At 35.8% G+C, this 20,476-nt stretch overlaps 1 protein-coding gene across 10 annotated transcripts in view; it reads left to right on the plus strand.

Annotated features, from left to right (window-relative positions):
- The window catches only part of LOC150099238 (uncharacterized), an 825,097-nt gene that overhangs the window by 272,027 nt on the left and 532,594 nt on the right, over nt 1–20,476 (plus strand). For 9 of the 10 annotated variants that reach the window (XM_090403353.1, XM_090403348.1, XM_090403355.1 and 6 more), the window contains one exon: nt 6,916–6,969. The exons of the other annotated variant lie outside the window; for it this stretch is intronic. In XM_090403353.1, the coding sequence (XP_090259479.1) occupies nt 6,916–6,969 (54 nt within the window). The remainder of the gene's footprint in view (nt 1–6,915; nt 6,970–20,476) is intronic. 10 annotated transcript variants of the gene reach the window in all.

The following is a 20,476-nucleotide window of genomic DNA, read 5'->3' on the forward strand; positions in this document are numbered from 1 at the left end:
TTTTTTCTAATCCAGAGTAATTTAATAAATAAGGTAAGACACATTTTGGCAAATCGTATAGGTAAATATGACTTCTCTATTACTTCCATCTTGGTATCAACATCATTAGGTCTGGCTCCCACTGATGAGACCTCAATAAAGGTTGAAACCAGTCTGGGTAGTGGCCTTTCCCTTAATGCATAGCATTATACATGTCTGCAAGGAGCTGTGCTTTGCATTATGGGAGATACTAAGGCAAGTGATGAGAACTTATACCATCTTTACCACGAGTTGCCCCAGTCCTGAAGATACTTCAGGTGCAAAACTTTGTTTGCTTACACTTGGATAAAGGATTATGCATTAAATATATAATGCATACAATAGGATTACTACTAGGAGGTAATATATACATTGAGGGGGAAAAAACACTTTAGTGTGATTAATTTGTAATTTTTTTTTTTTTTGAGAGATAGAGAGTCTTCTAGTTTTTTTGTTTTTTTTTAATGGCAAATTGTATGACCTAATTATAGCAGAGAAACTGTAAGGGTATGCTGTCTATTGTGGCAAACCAAAACATATTGCATGCTGCTCTAATCATGTACTACAAATCTTTTTTCCTAAGATTATTTAATGTTGTTTCTAATTAAAAATAGTAGGAAGTCATCAGACAGATGTGGAAGGCAGTTTATTTGAAGCAATGTGGTGTGAATAGAGTAGGACAAAATATGCAGTTGCTTGCTTCTGTTAGCATGATGAATGCACATGCAGTAATTATTATGAGAGACAAATTAAAAGGCAGAAAGATTACACGTAAGAAGAAAATGGAATTTATTCATCTACTAAGAGATAATTTCTTGAATTAGCATGCAATGGAGTGGACTTAGTTTGAGAGTATTATCCATAACCAAGGTTTCCAGCCATATTTCCTACAACTGGGTAAAGTGTCCATGCAGTCTTCACTTGAGAGATTGCCAGGCATGTGGAATTTTCATTTAAGAAAGGCTATATGTGGAACTGTAGGACAGGTAATTATGACAAACTTAGGAGGCAGCTTGAAGCAGTACTATACCATTACAATTTGCAAAGGAAGGATGGAAGGATGGACACTTTCAAAGTGGTCACCCAGTAACTCAACTATTTTGTCTGCTTCTATCACCTCACTACATTTATTACTTAAAGTTATTCTTCCTTTTACTTGCCACACAGTGAATGAACTGTTTAGGATTTCTTTTGACCTTCAGCTAATTGCTTCTCATAATATGGCTTCGCCTTCCTTTCTTACTATGCTGGACACCTTTCTTGCCTGTGAATTGTATTGCTTATGAATTTGTTGATCCCCTTTCTCCTATATACCCTTCAAAACATTCACTTTTTCTGCCACTTCTGCATAATGATACTACTCATCTATCTAGCTCCTGCATGATTTATCATTTTGACATTGGGAATACATCTTATTGCTTTCTTCAGGGTGTGTGTGTGTGTCTAAGGAATAATTACCCGAGACAGCATGGGATGGAATGTACTAGGAGTTTGAAAGTGCTAGATCTAATAATTGCATCAGAGAATTTGTCTATAACCAATATGACAACATTGCTACTAATTGGTGAGAGTGATCATATGGTTTTGACCTGGGAGGTATGCTAAATGTATGGAATTTTGAGTAAGAGAGGGAGTATATGTGGAATTACAAGGCTGATAAGTATGATAAGCTTAGGAGATTGCTTGGATCAATACCATGGCATGTGAAATTGCAAGGGCTGGATGTTGATAGTGCATGGGAAGTGATAAAGGAGTGAAGTAATAGCAGGACTGCATACCTAGAGTCAGGAGAATAAATCATGTGGGAGTAAAATGGATGAATACTATCATTAAGCTGGAGTTACAAAAATTTGTGGAGAGAATTCAAGGTGAAAAGTAACCAGCAGGCATATGAGCAATACAAAGCACAGAAGGGTAACTAGTGTGGTAAGAATGGAAATTAGCAGTATAGGCCAAAGATAATCCCTAAAAGTTCTTTTGGTATGTTGCTATTAAAGGAAAAAAGTTTATGGCAGAAGGATTTTAATGAATGCCAATGGTAGGGAATGCTGATAGTGAATACAGATGATGTTAAAATTTTGCAGGATGATTTGAATAGACTGTCAGACTGGGCAAAGGAGAATTGATGTCAGTTTGAATGTGGCAAAGTGTAAAGTTATGCATTTTAAGGTGAAAGATTGCCAGTTGGTGCCATATTGATGAAACTGTACTCCAGGAAATTGATGAAGCCAGGGATTTGTGGGGGGGGGGGTTGTTAGTGGATAGGAAGTTAAAGTTTAGAGGGCATATTGCAAAAATAACTAGAGCAGCTCATTGGATTACTTGGTTACTGAAGAATACCTGACTAGCAGAGACAAGCAGGTTATTATACCACTTTATAGAGCCTTGATAAGACCCCATCTTGACTACTACTACATGCAGATCTAGTGGGTTTCTTGGGAATGAGCAGGTAGAGAGGATCCAGAGGCAAGTGACCAACATAGTATCAGGTCTGTGTAATGAACCTTAGGATAAGTTGAAGATTTGTGGTTTACAGAAATTGGTTGACAGGTGAAAAAGGGGTGATATGATTAAGATATTCAAATTACTGAAAGGTTTCTACAAGATTAATACAAAGGAAAGTTTTCAGAACAGGTCTGGTGGTGGGAGAACTAGGACCATCCTTTGAAACTGAGCAAGAATGCAGTTAGCACTCTTGGTGTTCAGGAAAATATTTTTTGCTTGGAGAGTGGTGAATATATATATAGTGGTGAATAGATACTACGAGAATGCCAGATAGTGCTTGACATGAAAGTTTAGAACCTCCCTCAATGAGTCCTAAGAGCTCCATGGAGTAGCCAATAATAATAATAATAATAATATGTATATTTTAATGATAGTAGTATAAAATTAATCTATCCATAACATTTGTGGATTATACTATGATATAGTTGTTGCCCCTAGTATACGAGGCAACAACTCGTATGTAGTAGTATGTGCTTTGTATTGCTGCTGATCATGGGCTAGACAAATATCCTGCATTTTGATTTCTTTGGTACTCTGCCTTTTTGTTAATTACATCACTTTTTTTTCTTTTTTTTTTATTCTCTTAGTTCTGGTGAGGTCCCAAGAGAGTGGAAGGATGGCAAAATAGTTTTAGTGCATAAAGAATGCTCCATCAATACAGGTGATGAATTATAGACCAATAAGTGTCTTTGAAGTGGTAAATAAAGGTACTAGAGAAGTCAGTCAGAAAAAATTCAGGAATGGGTGGATGAGAATATGATATTCTGCAGAAGACAACATAGCTTTGGAAAGTGCAGGTTATGCCTCTCAGTACTAATTTTTTTTTATAAATGAGTGACAATTGAGTTGGATAACGGGAATGGCTATACAATTATACTGCTGGATTTTGCAATGTCATTTGTTAGGATACTACATAGGAAATTGAAAAAAATGGAGGTGAATACGAAGCTGGTGATATGAATACAAGGGTGATTGACAGACAGATACCAAAATATGGATGGGCAGAATCCAGGAGAGAGCAGGCAACTACCATATGCTGCACAGATCTGTCCTTGGACTACTGTATTTAATTTGTACGTCAGTGATCACCAGATATTATTTGAAGAGAATCATTTCTGATGATGCAAAATTGAGTAGTGCAGTAGTTAATCATGGCAATGTATAAAACTGGTAGAATGATTTAAATAAGTCGACAGTATGGACAAAAGATAATGAATACCACTTAATGTTAAAAAAATGTAAAGTTAAGCATTTTGGGATGAAAAGATTATTGGTTTTATACTACTATGATAGAATGCGATAGAACTGTGCCCAAGAAATTGATGATGCTGGATATTTTTTGGGTTTTGGTATATACGGAGTTGAACTTTAGAGGGCATATTGCAAAAGTGGACAAGGTAGCTTATAGGATTACTTGATTATTGAAGAACTTATTAACCAGCAGAGATGAGGAAACTATCATTCTCCTTTATAAATCTTTGATATATCACATCTGGATTATTGTGCAGATATGGTCATCTGCATTTCTTGATGATGAGGAACTAGTGAAGAGGATTCAGAGACAAGTGACCAAGATGGTGAGTGGTCTCTGGAATGCTCCTTCCAAGGATAGATTGAAGATTTCTGGGTTGATATATTTTAAGATGCTAAGAGTTTTTATAGGATTGATACAGAGGAAATAGAGAAAGTTTCTCAGAACTTGGCTGGAGGAGACAGAACAAGGGATCATTCCTGGAAATTGAGTGAGACTGTGGTTAGGAAGGGCCTCAGGACTAGATTTTTTTCTTGGAGAGTGGTGAATTTGTAAGTATTTTGATGGTGAATGCATTCAAGTAGAGATATAGGTATTGTGTCAGTAGCGGGAGCGGCTTGTGCATAGGCGCTGCAGAACTGCAGCATCCCCAATTTTTCTCAATATATAAATATATTTATTAATTTATTTATATTTGCTTGTAATATTTAATTTTATCATCAACAATCCTATACAATTCTCTTATTTTATATAAAAAATAATAAAAATCCACCTTGTAGCACTTAGGAGGGTGAAGGACTCTAACAGCACTGTCTTTACCACAGTGTCATATTGCTATGTGCGCAAGCATATGCACATCATAGTGAGATGCGAGCTATTAGCGTAATGCGGCATTGTCTGTCGCACAGTTTCACTGTTGTTTATATGCAGTTTGCACCAGTATGTAGAGTGTTCGTAGTGCTTATCATGTTTACTCCATCTCTTTAAATATTTGGGCATTACAATTAAAGGATTTAATTGTAATGTCCAAAATTATAAATCCATTCCTTTAATTACAATTAAAGGAATGGATTTTATTTTTAAGTAATTTTGAATTATACCAAACTGTATAATTTTATCGATAATAAACAATATTTTTTCATGTTTATTTTTTTTTTTAAATTTTTACCATCATTTTGATATTACACTGTACTTACAGTGTGTATGTATATTTTGAAAGTTGCAGCACCCCCACAATTTCAAGCCACGAGCCCCCACTGGTCAGTAGTCTAGATCCCCACAATGAATCTTTCGACATCATTGAAATTCCCGTGCAATAATAATAATAAGAAGAAAAGAACTTAGATTTTTCTGAAACTAAAATTTCACATTGCTCCTAATGTCAGATAATACAAAAATAATAGAGCTTAATAGGTAATAGAGCTACTCATATCTCTGACCAGAGGCAAAGTTAAAAGACTAATATAAAATTTTAGATTAATACTGAAAAGTAATTTTGAAAGACATACCTGGTTGTATAATTTTGGAAGGCAAGGATGACAAAATATTTGGAGGCAAGCTTGTTTGAGCCAAAAACATGCAGTAAGAGAATGGTGGTGATGATGATGCATCCAAAGAAAATGATGAATCAAATAGACTATAAATTTTGAAAACTGAAACATATTTTAAAACCAAAAATAGGAACAAAAACTAGTTACATATATGCAAAACCAGAAGCATGATGGTAGTGCTGATTTAATGAGAATCATCATCACATGATAAGTACTGCAAAACTAAAACTGACTATTAGCCAATTTTGTGCTGTTTATGATCTGATAACATTCACTGCCAGTATTACCATTATGCTACTTTATATATTTCACTAGTTTTTGCTCCTTTTTAGTCTTTAATTCTTGGTTTTAAAATTTTTTTAGTTTTCAAAATTTCCTTTTCAAAATTTATAATCCATTTAATTTATCATTTTACTTGTTCATTGGTTTCTTATTTATGCATCAATATCATTCTCTTACTACATATTCTCAGCTCAGTCAAGTTTGGCTCCAAATATTTTGTTATCCTTACCTTCTAAAATTATACAAAAACAGATATATCTTTTAAAATTACTCTTCAGTATTCATTAAAATTTTATGTTAGTCTTTTAACTTAGCCTCTGGTGAGAGATATAAGGTAGCTCCATTATCTGCTAAGCTTTGCTATTTTTGTATTAATAATGATAATGATAATATTTTACTGGCATATCTTGTATAAACTGTTTGTGTGTGTATATATATATATGTATATGTATATATATATATGTGTTTGGGCTTGGCATGACACAGATTGTCTCCTTCAGTACTCTCCCATGTGCAAATTGTTTTGTACTTCTGGTTTTTCCATCTATCAGGCACATGATGAATCATTACATATGCTTTCTAGAGAAACCAAAATTTATGTTAGAAGAGGGAAAAGACTTTGTTTTCTATGTATATTTCACTGATAAAGAGAAATTCTATAATTATATTTTTACATTTCTAAACGTTTAGGTATACCACAAAGACAGTTCATAAATATTAGAATTTTACATGAAAATTCTAGGAAAAAAATTTGAAATTGGCATGACATACATATTTCCAAATATCTAAAAATGTGCCCTGTCTGAAGCAGAAGGGGCATATTACAAAGTGAAGCAAGCTACAGCTAGATGGACAACGCATACAAAACAGCCTGGCATGTGTGTGTTATACATGTGTTAACATGATCTGGCTTTAGTGACATAAACATATTTCCCATGTCTGGCAAAGTTTATATTCAACTATATATATATATATATATATATATATATCTAATTTTGCATTTTGCTGCCTACATAAAGATATCTCATATGATTTGGTTTAGCAGTTTTAATCTTTGTGTGAATGTTTATGTTATTTTATAGATGTAAATGGGTGTGTGTGCCTATATATCCTTGTGTATTTGTCTCTATACATGTGTGTCAATAAATGTTACTTGTTTTCTGTGTTTCATGTATCAGTGGCTGTTGCTATCAATGTTCTTGTGTAACCCTTTAACATACTAACTAATTCATTGTTTGTTAGCTTATCAACTTGACCTTGGTTATAATGCTTTCCCAGTAACCTGCATTTAGCTTGCCTTTGTTACAGGGCCTTGCCAGTTTGGGTATAACTGTCTCACCAGGTGACTTGCTACTTCTCAAAGTAAGTTTTATTGCTACACAAGTATCTCTTTATGTTCTTACTATTGCATATCAATTAAAAGAAATATCATTTGCCTTATTGGATTCACTGAAAGATTTTTTTTTGGGGGGGGGAGGATTTTTTTAGATATCAAAGTAATTTAAAGATTAGGAGTTGGTAAATGCTCAAATCTAGATTGTTCACTTTCATTAGTGAAAATAATGGAGGCTCTGGAAACATATTTTTATTTTTTAGCAGTGTGAGAAAATTTTAGATGTCTTTAGAATTGCTTTTAATGTGAATAATAAAAATTAAGATTTAGTCCTGTGCTTTTACCAAAAAAAAAATTCTATGTTGCCCAGATGAAATGAACTTAATCACTTTGGTGAAAAATAATTCCACTGTAGCTAACTTATATGCTTAACTATATGTATTTATTTGTTTTCAACTGTGATTTTACAGATAACATATTTAAATAGTATAATAATGAATGAATAGTGAAGTTTTAAATAGCTCTGATTAAGCACTATTTAAAATGGATTAGTTTTAAATAGATATAGGTGTGTGTGAGATTATAATTTTTATATCGTATCCCAGAAGATGTCTCTGTGACAAAGATGAAATATTGGAAGCATTAAACTGTGTTAAATTATTTCATTGTTCCATTTTCATTCCATTAAACCCAATTATCCATATACTGTCATCAGCAAAACTGCATTGGGTTTAATGTCAATGAGAGAAGTTTGTTTATGTATATGAGGAAGAGGGTGGGTAAAATAACAGAGCCCTAAGGAACACCTGCATTACTAGGAAAATCTGATATGAGAACATGCTCCACCATTACACATACCACTTGAGAAGAAACTGGTTATCCAGTTACAAAGAGTGGAAGGCAGACCAAAGATGACAATTTGCTGAGAAAGTCCTCTGTGCCAGACCTTATGAAATGCCTTGGAAATATAAAGTCCAATAGAACAGGGTTTTGCAAACCTTTCCATGGCACATATGTAGAGGTAAGTGATGTATAGTGAGAAGATCTACTTTGTATTTTGAATAGTAGAATCCATACTGGTAGTAACTAATTATCTGGTAATTCTTCGGGTAATGAAGAAGCTGTTGATGATCTTCTCCATTACTTAGAAAGCACACAGAGAAAATAGGTTAATAGTTTGGTGACAGACCTTTCTTTCTTGTCTTTTTTTTTTTTTTTTTTTTTGAATGGGCTCAATATGATCTTGCATCCATGTTGTGAATGGATACCAGCTGAATATAACAGGATGTAGAAATGATAAAGGACAGGTGTTAGTTTTCAGGATGCACATCTTAAGTACAATTATGGCAATACCATAATTCAGGACAAGAATCGTTTTTGGTATGTAGAGTGATGAAGATTCTTTTGATGTCTTTCCAGCAGATGCTATAGGAGGCATGTGGTGTGTTGTTCTTAAGTTGGAGGTGATTTTCATGATTAGTGCAAGAGTTGAAAGAGGAATGATGCTACAAATTCAGCTTTGTATTTGGTGCTGTTAAAATATTGTTATTTGCTAGAAAGATGTTCAAAGCCTTTGCAAAGGGACCAGAAGGCATAACTGCCATTTGTACAAGTGGTGAGTTTTCTGTATTTAGCTCTTCATTCCATTCCACTAACAAATTTGACTTCTAGAGTCAAATTTGTTAGTGGTTGTTTTGTAATTGTTATGGACTTCAGTGGTAGGTATTCCATTAGAGATAAAATTTGTACAAAATCATGGACTGATCTATAGAGAGGAAAGCTGACTTCAACAGCATACCTGAAAGGAACTAGTTAGGAGATGTAATCAGAAAGCTCATAAGCAGTTCATAGTGCAGGCATGAAAAGTGACTAACATGATCAGGAAGAAAGAATTAGAGTATGAGAGAAAATTAACTGAGCAAGAAAAGAAAATCATAAAGCTCTTTTAATATGTGATGATTAAAAGAAAGAATGGTTATGAAAAAATGCAAGAAAATTGGTAGTGTTTCTAAACAGACTATTTAATTGTAGTCGCAGCACTAAGAGAGTGGAGAGAATTAAAGGTAGTTTCTTTATATATATATATATACAGTCATCCCTCGACTTACGGGGTTCCGTTCCATCCGATAGGACGTAAGTCGGTTTGGACATAAGTCGATACATTAAATCAACAGAGTTATAGGGGTTAGGGACATAACAGATAAGTATATGTCATTTTAATTTTTAAACCTTATTATAAAACTGTACTGTGCGTTCCTGCCACTATAAAACAGGAGAATAATCACCCAAATCTTTCTCCACAATCACATCATCATTCCTTCCTTCCCTATGTGAAGGACCAGGCTGTGGCTCTTCTGGTGTAATCTTTTTTTTTTTTTTGTTGAAAATGTCCAATGTGCTTTGTTTATTATCTTCTTCTTTTCATCATAAATTTGTTTATAGCAAGCAAATGCATTATGTACTTTCCTTTCTACTAAAATAAGTAGTGTTCAACATTGGTCCATGTTTTCAACCATTTTGAGAACATCGCTAACTGCAGAGAACATTTCTACAAGATCCTTCACTGTGAATTGTTTAGTTACCTCTTCTTGTTTCTGTTTTCCCTCTTCCTTTTCTCTTTCTTCCTCTTCTGCAACATGTTGTTCCTCCAGTTCATCCAATTGTTCGACCAATTGGGCAAACATCCAATTGTTCGACCAATTCTTCATGGGTCAACTCTATAGGGGCACTTTCTATGAGTTGAACTATGTCGTCATCATTCACTTTGAGATTCAGATTGTTTGCTAGGCCCACTATTTCTTCATTCAATTTATTCAAGGTCTTAATTTTTTTCAAAACTTCCAAAATCTTGCACAAACCTTTTTAATGTCTTTTTCCATATGCTACTCATACATTGAGAGGTCACTTCATCCCAAGCCACATCAATATTTTTAATAGCATGATAAATATGGAATACTTTCCAGAATTGCATGAGAATCTGATCGTTTCCTTCATTAACAGAAATGGCTTGTGAAAAAGTTCTCTGTAGATAATAAACCTTAAACATTACAAGAATTCTCTGATCCATCTGTTGGATCAGTGAAGTAGTGTTTGGAGGGAGAAACATGACCTTGAACTTGGTGAAGATCACCGACATAAGATGGATGACCTAGAGCATTAACTAGAATTAATAAAATATTAAATTCTATATTTTTTTCCCACAATAGCTTTTCATTTCACTCGCATAACAGTTGATTAAGGCATCAGCAAACAATTTTTGAGTCATCCACGATTTCTTATATCTCTGCTAATGAACTGGAAGAGTATGCTTCCTAATGTTTTTGAATGCTCGTGGATTCTCACTGTGCCATATCACAAATGGTTGCAGTTTATACAGACACATTACCCACTAACAGAATCATAACACGGTCTTCAAGAGCTTTGTAACCAGGCATAGATTTTAGCTTTTTGTGGATGAATATCTGCTTGGGCATTGTTTTTTTCAAAACAAGGAGGTCTCATCCATATTAAATATTTGCTGTGGCAAATAATTTTCTTCCGTAAAAATTTTACCCAATTTCTCCACAAACTCCTTGGCAGCCTTCATATTGGAACTTGCATATTTACCATACATTTTCACATTATATAGTGCAAAACGCTGCTTGAATCTCATAAACCAACCGGAAAAAGCGTTGAATTCGTAGTCGTAATCGGGTCCTTCTTTCTCCTTCAACATGTTGAAGAGACTTAGTGGTTATGGTCATAGTGCTAACAGGTATGTGCTTTTGGTTCAGGTCCTCTATGCATGATGGAAGTAGCTTTTCCAATCACTGATAGGACCTTGTCATTGATTCGTCACTTATCATTGAACTTGCAACTTTGTTTCAAGATCAACTGCTCATCTCTTTTTCTGTGATTCTTTACTAGGTTTTTTAATTGGGCATGTAGGGCCATGCTGCACAAAATATCATGAAATATTTAACAATAAATACACAATTAACCTGTTTTTCAAACACAAAATCAACAGAGGAACTGTTGAAGCCAAGTGCCGACTGCCAAAGGAGATTGCTGCTGAATGCTCTGTTGCCACTGCATTGTTGCTAAATAATAGAAACCTTTATGCTTTACACTCGCTTGCATCTTGTTCAAAAGTATAGCCAAAAATGTTATTTATTCCTTATATATATATATATAAGGAATAAGATTCCTTATATATATGTGGTTTTCAGATTCTAAATTATAGAATGTTGGTATCTCAGGATAGTGGAAATATTGGTTAACACCTCAGTTAACCTCCATGATTAAATGTGATTTTATCACTTATTTTTAGGGAATGCCCTAAGAAACTGACAGAGCCATTAACCTTGATGTGTAATGATTCTTGCAACTGATCATATCTGGAGGAAGAGGGGAAAAGGATAAAATAGTGCCATGGTGCTGAAATGAAGAAATGAAACTAGGGATCACTTTGCATCTATTCAGAAGTAGCTAGCATTTTGCAGAAGTGGTTGACTGTCCAATAGATTGCTGTAGTGGTGAGAAAGACATTGACCAGTAGAGATAGGGATTTTTATTGTTATTTATCTTAATAAACATGTGGTCCAATTACCGGAATCTTTCTTATGAACTGCTAACCCACAGAAACCTATTCTTAGGAAAGAGATAGAGATTTTAGGATATGGTAGTTTCATTGTACAGAGCCTTGTTCATATCACATCTGAACTACTGTGCATAGATCCGATAATTCTAGTTTCAAGGGAATGAGGAAACTTTAGAAAGGATGCAAAAATGACTAACAAAGATAATATCAAGATTTTGGAATGCTGGCTCTGAAAATAGATTGAAAAAGTGTAATCTTAATCTACTCGACAGATGGTAGGTGTTGCACTGATATGATTGTCGGCTTGTCGAGAGCTCCTGAAAAGATTAGTAATATTTTATTTTTTCATTGGCAATTTTACTAGAATTTTAAGTAGTATTGTTTGCTTTTTGTTTCTTGGTGTGTCTGTGCGATTTTTGTGTGTTTTCTGTGTTATTTTAATTATTATTTTTAAGATAAGATAGTGTACATATGGCACCGATAAAAAAAAAAAAAAAAAAAAAAAAAAAAAATGGCAGTCAGGTCGCCATGTTTGTTTAAGAGTTTTGATATAAAAGAGTTTCTGCAATGTGCTGTCTGTGAGATATATGCTTTGCGAAGAGCGCTGGGAGTCTTGTTAGATGGTGATAGTGGAGTTAATATGCGCAGAAAGTGTAAGGAGAATGAGGACCTCAAGCGTGTTTCGGCTGGCGAGAGTGATATCGTTCATGATAGTCAGAATATAGAAATTAGCGATGTGATAAGGAATTGCGAGGTAGTACCAGATAGGGGTGAGAGTGTCGTTGAAAGTGTAAATGAAGGTAGAAATATAGAACGAATGGATGATAATGAAATTGATAATGAAAATGGTGAGATAGATGCAAGTAGTGAAATCGCTCGGTTGAGCAGAGCAATACACAGAGCAAAGCGACAACTGGAGCGTATGGAAAAATGTGTGCTGAACCTACCGACTAATAAACAGCAAAAGTCTGTTACGAAAAATAATAGAATGTTCGTAAATGTAAATAAAATGAAGGAGCAAGTGCTGTATGGAGATTTGCTATTAAGAGGTGTGATAGTTGAGAGTTTGACGAAATCGTACCAGCCGGGTGCGAACATAAAGGACGTCAGCGAATCTATTCGAGTGCAAAAACAGAAGGTGAAAGAGATAATAATCGTAGCAGGAACAAATGATTTTGAAAGAGGACAAAATGGAAATGATAGAGGATGTGAGGGAATTACTTGAGGTAGCAAAAGAGAAGAGTGAGTGAGTTAGGATGGTGAGTATTTTGCTGCGGTATGACAGTGAAGTGTTTAGGAGGGCCATAATTGCCAATGACTTTATGCGTGGGTTATGCATGGAGAGTGGTGTGGAATTTGTGGATGTGTAGAGTGAGTTCGATGATCGAAAAGATTTATATAAGATGGATGGGTTACATTTGAATGGATTTAGTGTACAGAGGCTTGAAAAAGTGTTGATGAATGAAGTTGAGTGTATGAATGAGTATAATATGCCCGAGCGAGTACGAAGGACAACAGATCAGAATGGGATAGTTAGTATAAGGCATCAAAATAGGGATGGGACTAATGGGCTTCTGCAATTCATGTACGCTAATGCAAGGAGTATTAGGAACAAGAAGGAAGAGTTTTTGGCCTTGGTTGGCACTTCCAGGCCACACGTTGTTGGTATTAGTGAAACATGGCTGACAGAAGATGATAAAGCTAGTGGGATTGAATGTGACGGGTATAGCGTGTTCAGGAGTGACAGGGAGAAAAAAAAGGGGGGGGGGGAGGAGTGTTATTGATGATAGCTAATGAGTTGCAGCCAAGGAGTATAGAAGTTGAACTGCAGGATAGAGAAAAGAGCACATTTGAGGCTATTTGGTGTGAGATAGAGTCTAGCAGAACAAAATATACAATTGGGTGCTGCTATAGACCAGGTGATGGAATAGATGGTGGGGATAGTATGCATAGGCAAATAGAAGTAATGAGCTGAAGGAGGGTAATTATTATGGGTGATTTCAATTATGGTAACATTGACTGGAAAGAGGAGAGGGCACATGGGAGGAAGGAAGTGGATTTTATGCGGTTATTAAGGGACAACTATCTGCGACAGCATGTAGTGGAAAATACTCGGGGGCAGAGAGTGCTTGACCTAGTAATTGCATCTGAGAATGTGGCTCTAACGAACATGACCATGTTGCCACCAATTGGTGAGAGTGATCATAAGGTCATGACTTGGGAGGTGGCTAAAGGAGCGGAATTTACAATTAAGACAGGGTTCATGTGGAATTACCGTGCTGGTAACTACGACAAGCTTAGGAGTGTGCTTAGCTCAGTGCCATGGCATGTAAAACTCAAGGACTGGATGTTGATAGTGCATGGGATGTGGTTAAGAAGTGTTTGCAGGAGGCAATGGTTGACTGTATACCAAAAGTACGAATAATAAATCAAGTAGGGGTTAAATGGATGAATAACACTATTAAGCTTGAGCTGCAAAAAAAGAAACAATTGTGGAGGGAATTTAAGGAGGAAGGTGACCAGCAGGTGCAGGAACAGTATAAAGCTCAGGCCAGGATGGTAATAAGGGTGGTAAGAAAAGCAAAAGCAGGCTATGAAAGAAAATTGGCCATGCAGGCTAAAGAGAATCTCAAACAGTTTTTTCAATATGTTACAAGTAAAAGAAAAAATGTTCATGGCAGAATGATTTTAAAAAATGCTGAGGGTATTGAGGTAACCGAATCAGTCGATATAGTGGAATTACTGAGCGAGCACTTTGCAAGAGTATATCATCCAGGTGGTGACATTGCAGGAATGGAAGAACCAACAGCTTATACTGGAATTGAGATGAATGAAGTAGAGCTAAATAGTCTATTACAGAACCTCAATGTCAATACATCTGTGGGATTGGATGGTATACCAGCTCATGTTGTATGTGAAGTGGCTAAGGAATTGTCAGTGCCCTTGCCCATTTTGTTTAATCTGAGCCTCGGATCTGGGTTAGTCCCAAGGGAGTGGAAAGAGGGGAAAATAATTCCGCTGCATAAAGGTGGTTCCAAGGCTGCTGTTGAAAATTACCGGCCATTCAGCATAACAGGAATCATTATCAAGGTCTTGGAGAAAATAGTCAAGAGGAAAATACAAGATTGGATAGATGAAAATGGGATATTGTATCGGGGACAGCATGGTTTTGTGAAGGGTAGGTCATGCCTCAGTAACTTGTTCACATATTATAACACAGTGACGGCTGAACTGGATAAGGGTAATGGGTTTATAGTGATTCTACTGGACCTTGCCAAGGCCTTTGGCAGGATACCACATGGAATTCTAATCAGTAAATTGCAGCATATGGGGATGGATATAGGGTTGGTGAGATGGATAGGAGGGTGGTTGACGGAGAGATATCAGAGAGTGGTTTATTCTGGAGTAGAGTCCACAAGACGGCCTGTGACTAGTGGTGTGCCACAAGGATCTGTTCTTGGACCACTGCTGTTTAATTTGTTCATTAATGATATAGGAAGGGATCTGAGAGGAACAGTTCATTTGTTTGCAGATGATGCAAAGTTGGTTAGGGCAATAGTGAATGCAGATGATGTCAAAATTTGGAGGATGATTTGGATAGATTGGAGGTCTGGCCTAAGGAGAATGGCTGTCAATTTAATGTGGCAAAATGTAAGGTTATACATTTTGGGGTGAAAAGATTAGCAGCAGTTTACTACATTGGTGGAACTGTACTCCAGGTAATTGATGAGGCACGAGATTTAGGAGTGTTGGTGGATAAGGAGTTGAAGTTTAGGGGGTACATTGCAAAAGTGGCCAAATCAGTTCATCAAATCACTTGGTTGCTGAAGAATACGTTGACAAGCAGGTTATTATTCCTCTGTATCGAGCCTTGATAAGACCCCATCTCGACTACTGTGTCCAGATTTGGTCACCAAGAAATTGGTTGATAGGCGGAGGAGGGGAGATATGATTGAGACATTTAAATGACTGAAGGGTTTCTATAAAATTAATTCAGAAGATATTTTTGAGAACAGGGCTGGTTGTGGGAGGACTAGGGGACATCCATGGAAACTGGGCAAAAGTGTGGTTAGTAAGGGTGTTTGAGCTGGGTTCTTTACTTTTAGAGTGGTGAATGAGCAGAATGGGCTGCCAGAGTGTGTTGTGGATGCTGTGACAGTGAATGAGTTTAAGGCGAGGTATGATAGATACTGTATGAATGTCGAATAGTTGTGATCAACATGATTTGGGGCCTTCCTTGATGAGTCTAAGGGCTCCCTGGAGTTGCCTGTAATAATAATAATCTATAAAAAAATGCAAATAGATAATGAGAGATTTTCCAAAGAGTGTAGGCATTTTCCAAATAGTCAGCTCTGGGTGTGCAAAGAAAAGATGAAGAAGGCTTTTTTTTGCATGGCACCTCGTACATGAAATACATTACCTGAGAGGATGAGGAGTGTGCAGACAGCAAATGATTTGAAAGTGTGTCATGATCAACTTTATAGGGCTTAGAGCAGATATTCTGCAATGAATCTCTTGGCACCATGGAGGTCCATTGATGATAATAATCATGATAATAGTAAATAATCATGCCATTATCCAACCTAGCAGTATAGTATACTAAATACCCTGACACATGCAGTTGAGACTGCTTGATCCAGTGGCAAAACTCTTACCACTAAACTCCATTAACTACACCACACTTTTTCTAGCTGGTGGCTACAACTCCTGTAAAAATAGATAAAATATTGCATGCATCACAATTTCCTTACATGGTATTCAAGATTATATCAAAATTATTTTAGATCCTCTGTATCTGGGATATATCTGAATATTTTATGCTAGACAGCCGAATTACTACATAATAAGTATAATCTTCGTACCTCTTTTATACCACATATGAAGTTATTCTTATCCATATTCCCAAGATTCAATCCTAGTTAATCTCGATGTAGCCCTCTAAAAGGATGCCAGTTAGGACATTGCAATTGGATCGTTGTTTACACCTATTGTTTGTAATGCTCATATGCATTGTTGGAAAATCTTAATAAGTTTTGCCACAATGATGAAATATGGGAAGGTAATTCTATCAGTTTAATTAATTCTATACATCTGCTTTATTCCTTTAAGATCAGAGATTAATGGTAATTCTAGTCCAGCTTTTATGGATATTGTGCATGTGTATCAGCTTCATATGTTTGTACTATGTTAATTATTTTAGGGTATTTCATTGTAATTTTTATGATTTTCTTCCTAGTGTCATAGGTTTTCAAGTCTTAGTTCCTTTTTAGATTAAGACATGATTTGACTATTTCATTTAACTCCTTGGAAAGTTAACTGTTTAACTTTATGAGTAATATGGTCTGGTGACTGTTTGCCAATTATGGTATAAGGTGATTTGGTTATTCTTGCTCCTGGAATTGCTAAGTAGAAACTTTCAAATATTTCAGTGTGCTGTTTGTATACTACTGATAGCGACCTTAGGAACTGGCTATGAGAAGCTATAAGGTATATGAAATGTTATCAAAAATTTCTCACACTGGAAATAAGAGATGCATATGACTTGCTAGATGTTATTGTGTTGTTTTGTTATGAGTTTGTTTGAGTATCATCATTATAGCTTGCAGGATCTGTGCAATATATAGAAAAGAGGCAAATATTAGGAGAATTGGAAGTGAAAGAATCAGAGGTGTATCAGATGTTGGTTGGGTTGGATGTTAATAAGGCTGTGGGAATGGATGACATATCACCATGTATTCTTAAGGAATGTGCACCACAGTTGGCTATGCCCTTGACCTGGTTATTTAATGAAAGTTTTGCAGTGGGTAGGGTTCCTAAGGAGTGGAAAGAAGGCAAAATAGTACCACTCCACAAGTATGGTTCTAAGACAGAAGTCTCCAACTATAGGTGAGTCTGTATAACTGCAGTTGTGGTCAAGATGTTAGAGAGATTAGTAACATGTTGGATACAGGATTGGGTTTAAAGGGTAGGTCCTCCTGTTTTAGTAATTTACTTGCATTTTATGCTAAGGTAACAAGTGTTTTAGATAAGGGAGAATCATATACAGTGATATTCTTGGACTTTGCAAAAGCGTTTCATAGATTACCACATGATACATTGGCATACAAGCTGCAGAAGATGGGAATAGATAGTATATTAGTTAGATGGATCAGAGATTGGTTCTCTGAACGATACCAACAGGTTGTATATGATGGAGCAGTGTCTCAAAATGGATATTGTGGGCCCAAGAACATGGGCTCAAAATATGCCCAGGAACAGAATCCTGGCAATCATTAGCATGCCCCAGGGTTCTGTTCTTGGACCCCACTGCTGTTTAACTTGTTTGTAAACGATATATCATGTGAACTGACTGGGGATCTTCAGTTGTTTGCTGATGATGCAAACTTGGGAAGAATTATAAGTAGCACTATTGATGTCAATTCCCTTCAGGAAGATTTGAATATACTTTTTACTTGGACAAAGGAAGCGGGTTGTAGTTTTAATATCAATAAGTGCAAGGTGTTGCATTTTGGAGTGCAGAAATATAAGGCTGTGTACTATATCGATGGTGCCGTACTGCAGGAAGTAGATGAGATTAGAGATTTGGGATTGATGATTGACAGTAGGCTGAAGTTTAGAGAGCATATTGCTATTGTTGCGAAGGCTGCACATCGTAGTGCTGCTATGATAAGACGTACTCTAACATATATGGATAAGGAAGTGGTTGTGCTACTGTGTAAGGCACTGGTCAGACTACACTTGGACTATTGTGCTCAGATCTGGTCACCTAGTTTTCAATGTGATGTGGAGACATTGGAGAGGGTCCAGAGATGAGTATTAAGACAGTGTTGGGACTTTGGAGTGCTGGCTATGGAGAGAGGTTGAAGAAATATGGATTGCAGAGTTTGGTGGATAGGAGGAAAAGAGGTGATATGATAAGATACATTTATATTAGTGAGAGGAGTTTATCAGATTAATTCAGAGAGGGAAGGGATTATAAAAAAAAAGTAGATGGTGAGAGAGGAAGAGGTGAGAGGTGATCCCTGGAAGTTATGTAAAAGTGTGGTGAAGAGGAGTAGATTTTTTACATGGAGAACTGTCAGCGAATGGAACACATTACCAGAACGTGTTGTTAATGTAAGGAGGGTTAAGGATTTTAAGATTCTATATGATAAATATGTTGTCAGTTGAATGAATTTCCCATGATGAGTCTACTCACTTCATGGAGGGTGTAATAATAATAATAAGAATTAATTGCTTTATTTATTTTATATGTAATATTCCAAACGGATGTAAAAACAAAGAGGCTTGAATCAATTTGCCTTTTAAGCTTGGTAAAGCTGTTTGCCTTATGATGTCAGAAATCTTTGGAATGTGAAATTTGCTGACAAAGTGACAGATAGAACTGGCTGCTCTACCACACCATGATTTACAGCAATTTTCTGTCAGGAACATGATTTTAGTCTTGCGCAATCTTTACTCGTAGATATGGCTTCCTGTAATTTATTTTTATCCACCAAGCTGAAATTTCAACTTCCGAGCAGAAAATTGAGTATTTGTTTTCAGATATCCAAATTTAATAATAAATAATATGAAATAAGTGATCTTGGAGTGATGGTGGGTAAAGACCTGAAATTTAGAGGACATATTGCTAAAATTGTGAAGACAACACAATGAATTCTGGGAATGATGCAGAGGACACTGATGTAGAATTAAGGAAGCTACGTATAATGCTCTGAATTGGCCACATACGGACTACTGTGAACAGATTTGGTCACTTGGTTTTCAAAAGGATGAAGAGATGTTGGAAAGAGTTCACAAGCTATTAACTAAGGTAGTTTCTGATCTCTGAAATGTTGAATATTAAGAAAGGTTGTGAAGATGCAATTTACAGAGTATAGTGGATAGGAGGAAGAAGTGTAATATGATAGAAATGTACAAGTTAGTAAGGAGTTGTTATAAAATTAACTTTGAATAGGTTTTACATAAAATGGTGTGAGATTGGGGGAGAACAAGAGCTCATCCCTGAAAGCTGTATAAGGAGGGGGGGTGAGCAAGAGAGAATGAGAAGCAGCTTTATTGAATAAAGGAACTAATCTAAGAAGTTCCTTTATTGAAAAGGAACTTCTTAGATTAGTCTGTGACTCCATGGGGTCTTGGGATAATAATAATAATTCTGTACATCCTTCACAATTCTAGCACTTTGAATCCTTAAAATATGTTGTTCTTCCTGCTAAGAAACTTTCCTAGAAAATGTGATACCAGAAGAATGCAGTAACTTCTTTATTACACAGAAATGGAGAGGTCAAGGATGAATGTAATGCAAAAACATGGAAAAAGTGTAGGATTTCCAGGAATTCAAATTTCTTTCTTTCTTTCTTTTTCTTTTTTTTAAAGCACATCTATATAAATACATTCTGTTACAACAAGTGTACTTTCTCTCTGTAATTCCACATGAGTGAGTTCATTGACAAATTTCCCTACTTGTTTTTATAAGTGCTTTTATGATAGAAATCTTGATCATTTCAAAATAGAGAGGATGATCGGTTAACAAACATAATCTGTTCAAAGACGATGTTCACTATCCAAATTGTTCGTTAACTGTTCATGGATTTACCATAGATTTTTATGGGAATTTGATTAATTCATTCTGGAGACCCAAAAAAATAAATAAAAAATTATATAATTTCTTACTACATTTATTTATAATAACAATAATACATACAGACACAGTCTTGCATTTTCATCAGTCATGTTTTTTTTCCCATTTGTGGGGTGTTAAAAAAATCTGTCCAATGTCAATTGCTTTTCTCTCTTCTTCAGGATTTTTCGGAAGTGATTAATAGCATTGTCGTTGTAGAGATCCCCAAGCCTATTGACCTCAACCTGGTTTGGGTGCCATTCTAAGACCGTTGTTCTGACATCCTCCTGCTTCTTTAAAAGATCTTTAATAGCAGATGTCGGCATTGGTCCTCTTT

Source organism: Typopeltis vanoorti, chromosome 14 (assembly GCF_054136105.1).
Source record: "Typopeltis vanoorti isolate ZY-2024b chromosome 14, IOZ_Tvanoo_1.0, whole genome shotgun sequence".
Classification (NCBI taxonomy): domain Eukaryota; kingdom Metazoa; phylum Arthropoda; class Arachnida; order Uropygi; family Thelyphonidae; genus Typopeltis; species Typopeltis vanoorti.